This window comes from Curcuma longa, chromosome 8, assembly GCF_044706935.1.
Source record: "Curcuma longa cultivar G26 ecotype Majalengka, Jawa Barat chromosome 8, ITB_CL_G26_1.1, whole genome shotgun sequence".
Taxonomy (NCBI): Eukaryota; Viridiplantae; Streptophyta; class Magnoliopsida; order Zingiberales; family Zingiberaceae; genus Curcuma; species Curcuma longa.
This window is the reverse complement of record NC_133868.1, coordinates 4,100,469-4,107,379: the sequence shown is the minus strand read 5'-3', so window position 1 is coordinate 4,107,379 and position 6,911 is coordinate 4,100,469. Positions and strand designations below refer to the sequence as shown.

Sequence of the window (6,911 nt, the reverse complement as noted above, 5' to 3'; positions counted from 1 at the left end):
TGAAAAACTTATGGTCATTTAATAGTGCAAAACAAATGCAATTGCTCCGACAACTTAACCCCAAAATGGACTAAAGCATCAAGCTACTAATCATACATTTGAAGAATTTTTCACATCACAGATGATCGTGAGATTGATCATGTGGAACTGTTAGGGAGACATATTTTACCTTTTTATTAAAGAAGAATTTTTTTATAAAAAATCGATCAAGAAAAAAAAGAGGAAACTTGACAATTGAATGATGAAAAGGAGCGAAAATGCAAGTGGCCAAGGATAAAATTTTAAAACTGAAAGAAAATGATGAATCGTCATCCCTTTAATGAATTAACTCTTAATCTTGTTGTTTATCAAGGTGATTAACTAGGTTATAATAGTTGAATTGTTAAAATAAAAAAAAATTAGGCATCATGGGATGTCTAGAAGTAGCGAGAGTGTTCTTTTAAGGTTCGGCCTTTTAATTTTGTTGAATTTTATTTTTATATAATTTATTTCCACGTGGGATACTCTAATTCCACAAAGTTGGGAAGGGGTGACTTGTTTCGTATCATTTAATTTCCCTTTTTTATTATTCACATTTTTATTGAGCGGATAATGCTAGACATCGAATCGAAGGAGCGTCCCCTTCTCACTTGGCATATCCCCCAAAAAGATACACGTGCATCGCCACGTGCCATCAGCAACCCCACCTAACGCCGTCAAACTGTCCACCACCCCGCACCTGCCGACTTCTCACGTCGATACGTCATCCCCTCCCCCAATTACTCCCTGCCACGTGCACACCCAAGTCCGTTCTCCCGATCCCCTGCTCGAATCTCTTTGCGGGTCGTGTATCTCCTCCACTTTATTGGCAACCTTTATGGTCCCCATTTTTGTTAGCCAATGGTGTGTCTAATTCACAAGGAACGTCCCGGTGGAAGGACAGGCGTCGCAACATCGGACGCAAGGGCTCAAGTTCCAATTCAACGGGAGGCATCCGTCCAAATTCCGCCGTTCACTCGACGCCGTTTGGACTTTCAGGTAAGCGAGAGTCGAGACTCGAGAGGCGGTGAACATTCGCTCTCTATTAATTCGCCCCCTTTTTCTGCTTTCCTTCTGTTTCTTTCTTCCTTTCTGTTCGTCGTCGCCAATTCGCCGGCGAATCCGAGAGCTGGAAGAAGGATAGCGATGGCGGAGCAGGAGGGGATAAAGGGCGGACAGGTCACGCCGGAGAAGGCTGCGGGCGAGGCGGAGCCCGACGCCGTCGAGCTCACGGCGCCCGCGGGTTGGACCAAGAAGGTTCTTTTTTAAGGATTCCCCATTCTCTTCTCAGCGTTTGCATTCTTATTTACATTTTTTCGATTTTTCGTGCCCTTAATTTGTTCTGTTTCTGGCTGCTAGTTGCAATTCTGAGTTCAGGTAATTGGTTGTTTCTGTGTTGTGCGCATTCTAGGGTTTGTTGGCTTCATGGTTGCTTGCTTATTTGTAGTAGCAGCGAAGGGAGCATGGGACTCTATTAGTGTTTTGTACTGGTGTTTAAGCAGGGTGAATATACTGCAATCAGCTCTGAAATTGTTTGCTTATTTAAGAAAGTTCATATGACTAATTGGAAGGAGCATTGTCAAGAGAATGATGAATTTAGGTTTATCGTTAAAAAAGAGGTCCTTTCCCTGCCAAGCACGATTAGGTACTTCAGTTTCTTTGCTAAGCAGTTTGATCTCTTGCTAACCTGCCCTCTGGTTTTACTGTAGCATTAATCACAGATGCATGATGAAACGTGTGGTTCGACACGTAACTTCTCCTTAGGCATACCATAATTTTATAAAGCATTTAATGCATTGTATTCAGAAAATAAATGCTTTCTAATTTATGATTATTGATAACATCTTTAATTTTTTCACATGGATCTAATATATTACATGAACGGCAGATGTTTTATGCAATTTACAATTGTATTCTATCTATACTGTTGTAATGATTTGCCACCCTTTAATATGAACAATGAGATTGCCATGCGAAGTAGATAGCACTTGTGGTGTATTCCAATTGAGGACTCTAACATACATATTCTATTTTTGAATGTATACTGGACTTTTTGATTAATTAAGATATATTCTATTTTTGTGAGGATAGGTGTTATCCTATAGCAACCATTTTTTGACAATAAGATAAAGCTGATCCCTATGATGATCTATATAAAAATTCATGTTTATATTTGTAGTTATTTTCTAAAGGAAAGTTTACTCATGAAAATTTTAGACTGAATATTCAAGATAAATATATCTTTTCTCAAATGCATAGTTTCCTACCCTTCATGCCTTTTCGATCATACCATTTATTTCATTTATGTTTTCTATCTAAGATTGCTGATGTGAAACGCAATTAAAAGAAACACTTCTGTGCTGGAGTTCTACTTGCTGTTGACAGATGCAAATCTGTTGTTATATTTATTTGATTTTATCCCATTTATTACTGTTCAAAGATATATTTATTAGCTAGGCAAGAATAGATTGGAGTTGAAGTTGTGACAGATAGACAGAGATCAAATTAAATTCTAAACATAATTGAAAGCAACATAAAAGATCTGGATGTAACTTGCTACATTGTCTGATCCTAAATAGCTGAATAGGTCATAACTTTTGTTTTGTTCATTGGGCTTCATGAATAGATAGGCCTTCAAATAAATAAATAACTTTGATGCATCATTTTAAATAAATATGTTTATAATTAGAGTCAAATTATATCTATAGTTTCAGGCATTTATTTGTGAAATATTAGTTTTCTAGTCTTTTGGTGATGCTTCTAAATATTTTTTCCCTGTTATTCCTTTTAACTGTCTAATTATATTTGATTTTTAAACACTATCATCTCTTTTCTTTACCTTCAAATATTTTCTTTTCTTTTGTAATATTTTGTTTGTATATATATCCACTAAACAGAATATTGTCAACAGTTCCTACTGTGTACCAGCTCTCGTTGATTAGGGATCATAATTAATTGAATTTATGTTTTTTTGCATAGTAATAAACTAATATTCTTTTTGTTTAAATTTCACTTGCCATGCTCGTACTATGCATTTAAGACATAGGTTACCGAATGTCATTATGCACAGTAGATTTACATTATCTCTGGTTTCTGATTCCCTAGAAAGCATAGCAATCAATTGTGGCTTTTTTGTTCTTCGTTACTGAACTGTACCTGCTGACTCTTTATTTATGGCAGTTTTAAAATAGTTGGCTTGTACCCTTTTGTTGAAGACTTGAAGCGCCAGAATATGATGTTTAAAGATCTATTTTGGAACAAACTGAAGATGGTTGCCTGTTGTTCTTACCTATTTTAAAAAGCAATGATATACAACCCAGTTCCTGCCTGTTAGTTTTTAACCTCCCTCTTTCATTCAACAGGCTGAAAGTTAATGTCATCTTTACTGTTTGTTCTCTCCAAATAGTTGAATGTTGAATATATTATTTATCAACATTGAACAGAATGAGCTCTCTATCATGTAAGTTGTATGCCTTTTCCTGGACTTGTTTGTGCTAAGGCAAAAAGACAGGTGCAAGTTGAATTCCTTAATAGGAAGAGCGATAGAAAATAACATTAACAAACATACTAATTGCGAGTTTGAATTGTTTGGCTCTTGCCATAAAGTCAAGAAGATAATCTGCCATTGAACATCCCATTGAATTTCCTGCAAACCCATATTACTACTCATTAATCTGGATCCTTAAGCAGTTCCTAATTGTGTCAAATGTCGTTTTCTTCAGTCCTTCTCTACCCTTCATTCTTTCAACTTTAAATGATTCAACTATCTAATTATACAATTGATCATTTTTGAATGAATTCATATGATCTTAATCAATTTTCTTATTTCTATTCTATTGGGGTCACACTTACCAACTTCCTGAAAAGTTTTCTTGTTACTCACGTGCTCTTAGTATTTTCATCTCTTCTGCATTATCTTTGGTGTTTCTTGAATTCCTCATCATCCTTCACCAAAAGGATGGTTTACTTCTACTGTATTATAATTTTTTCTTTAGCCTAAGAGGTACATGACAATCATAAGACTCTAGAAGTTAATTTCTGAAATGTATAAAAACCATGCACAAATTTTTCTTCTGTTTTTGATATTTCTATATTTATCGTCTTATTAAATAATTCACATTTACAGTTGACCTTCTGGGGAAATTGATTTTCGGAAAATTTAACTCTTATTCTTCTTTCTGTCATCATCTTTCATAATTTCATTGTCTCGGTTAACTTATCTCTTAATAAGTAGAATAGTATTGTATGCAAGTCTTAGGCCATAAGGAAATACACCCTTATCTACCATTATTTTCATAATGAATTGTAGCTCATTGCATTGGCCTGTTGTACCATTATCTTATTATTTAAACTTCTTTATACTTAAAGCTTCTTTGGTCCCAAGTTTAGCCCTTTATACTTGTTCATAATTTTTTATTTTTATAATTATAGCTTTATATAGATTCTTCACCACCAGTTGGGGTTGCCTTTTAAAACTGTACTTTTGAACTCTCCAAGAACTGAGCTTGTCCTAATTTTCTTGGTGGTTAAAGCCGCCTAACATTTACTAGAAAAATGTTTTCTTAAAATTTTCAAGACATCTATATTGGTTAAGCATTTTACATGCACAACTTTGTGAATCTACACATGGTTTTATCTATTTTTTCTTGTAAGGAAAATATGTAATGAGTGTTTTTTTTACCTTGAAGAGGGAATAACAGATTGTTTTTGTTCTAACACTTCCTAGTAGAGGGCTGCTAGTGCTTTGTGGTGCATATAGCCTTTGGACCTACATATAGCTTACTTTGCTTAGCTGCACTTGGGAGATTAGCAGCTCTAACACTTAAAGAATATCCTTTGACACCCGTCAAGATTTCTTTTCCCATAGCATTCGCACTGAATTTGCAATCATATAGTTTTTTGTATTTTTTTGCTCATAAACCTTGTGAACTGCTTTGTAAAATATGAATGTTCTTTTCTTTGATGGGTAGTAGTGCTGCATGGATTTATTATCAATGTTGGGTAATATTCTTCATTTAGTTCGTCTTAATTTCTACAGCATGCAATATCATCAATGTAGCTGGATCATTCAACACTTCCAAGTTCATTTCATTTTTGATACGTTAGTAATATGTTTCTTGTGTATGCTAATAGTTTGTGCTGAATGAGGATGGTACACCAAGAAGGAATGAGATCCTCTTCATATCACCAACAGGCGAGGAGATTAAAAGCAGGAGACAATTACAGCAATACTTGAAGACACACCTTGGCAGCCCACCTTCAGCTGAATTTGACTGGAGAACTGGTATTCTCATACCTGCACGCATCGTGCAAAGAGTCATACACAGTTGCATATTTACTCCTACTTACAAGTCCTGCATGAATCAACTTCTGATTATTTTAATTAATTGTCAGGTGACACCCCAAGACGCTCAGCAAGAATCAGGGAGAAAGCCAAGGCTGCGGAGGTCCCAGAAGATGAAAAGCCTAAGAAGCGAGAAAGAAAAGCAAGCTCAAAGAAAGAAACCAAGGAGAAGGCTACTGAAGGAGATGAAGCTTCTGTAGTGAAAGAGGACATCACCACAGAGGCTAAAGAGGATGTTTCTATGCAAGAAGTTGCTGATGTTGAAATTAAAGTTGATGATGATGATGCAAATAAAGCCATAGAGCAGGTTGTTGCAGTTGGGGAATCACTTGATGAAAAGAAAGATCCTGTCCTGGAAAGCAACAGAAGCGGTGAAAATAAAACCGAGGCAAGTTCAGAGAACAAAGAAGAAGCAACACCTAGAGCTGAACCTACTGTATCTGTGCCAGAGGATGACAAAAACAGCAAACAAAACTCTGAGGAGGCTTTTACAGGAAAGGAGAAACATGATGGAGATATTTCGACAGATAATAGCAAACACAAGGAGGATGCAGAGGATGCAGTCCTGAAGGAACTCCCTTCAGCTAGTTGTGGCGATGCACAGCATCTGCCGAAAGCTTCTCCAGTTAACTGCTAAAACGATAGACGTCCAGCTACACCGTGGCCCGTGGCACTTCCTCTTCATTCGTTAGCCTACGATGAACAATGAACTATTTTTTCTTCTTTAGTATGAACTTATTTAGTGACAGCTAGAGTTGAGTAGTCTAGCTGCTTCCAATAACGTATGTTGTACTAATAGCCAAACGACATTGCCCTGAAAAGGCAACATCTGAGCAGGTTCTTGTATCATGCACCGCTAATATAGAACCTAATCCTTGAAAGATTTGTTAGATGTTATAGATAACGTCATCTTTAGCGTTTATGCTCAAATTTTGTTGTCCTTGTTTTGCAGTTCGCTGTGAGAAAAGAATAAATAATATAAAGGATGGATGATCTCCAGTTTATTAGATTCAATTTAACCTGCAAAATTGTTCACTTTTCTTGTGGAAGCCTAGTAACCCGCTGTTGAATAAAACAGTCAAACGCTGGACAATTTCAATTTTGAATATAATTTGTTCGCTTGTGATTAGTTACCATTGTCGTTGACTAATATGAGATTAATTATAATAATAACAATCAAGTTTGTTTCTTTTTCTTAACTATTGAATTCTATTTTTTATTATGTTATTTATATTTAAATAAAATTTATTGTATTTTATCTTTACTAGTCAAATTTCCTTTACTATTTTTCTTTCTCTTCTGTAAAAAGGTGGAATCCGCCACCTTAGTGGCCCCACGACTATTTGTGAGAAGGTAAATCAAGAAACTGCAGTTGATCACGATGCAAGAGGGTATTGCTTGGCTTCGTCAGGATTCGAATCCTTGTCCTCTTCTACAAGTCTGCTGCATCGTAACCAACTCAACTCAGCTACGCCTCGGGGGTTACTATTTTTCTTTCTCGTTTAATATGAGATTAACTACATGAACTTTATTCTTCATTAGACATGCA

At 36.0% G+C, this 6,911-nt stretch overlaps 1 protein-coding gene across 1 annotated transcript; it reads left to right on the top strand.

The window, feature by feature from the left end:
* The first annotated feature begins 1,072 nt into the window (after window positions 1-1,072).
* Window positions 1,073-6,245, top strand: LOC141833470 (uncharacterized). The gene is made up of 3 exons (XM_074720924.1): window positions 1,073-1,275; window positions 5,152-5,302; window positions 5,413-6,245. Exons 1-3 carry the CDS (start codon window positions 1,165-1,167, stop codon window positions 5,997-5,999), a joined length of 849 nt encoding a protein of 282 aa, XP_074577025.1. The 5' UTR covers window positions 1,073-1,164; the 3' UTR covers window positions 6,000-6,245.
* The last annotated feature ends 666 nt before the right edge of the window (window positions 6,246-6,911 follow it).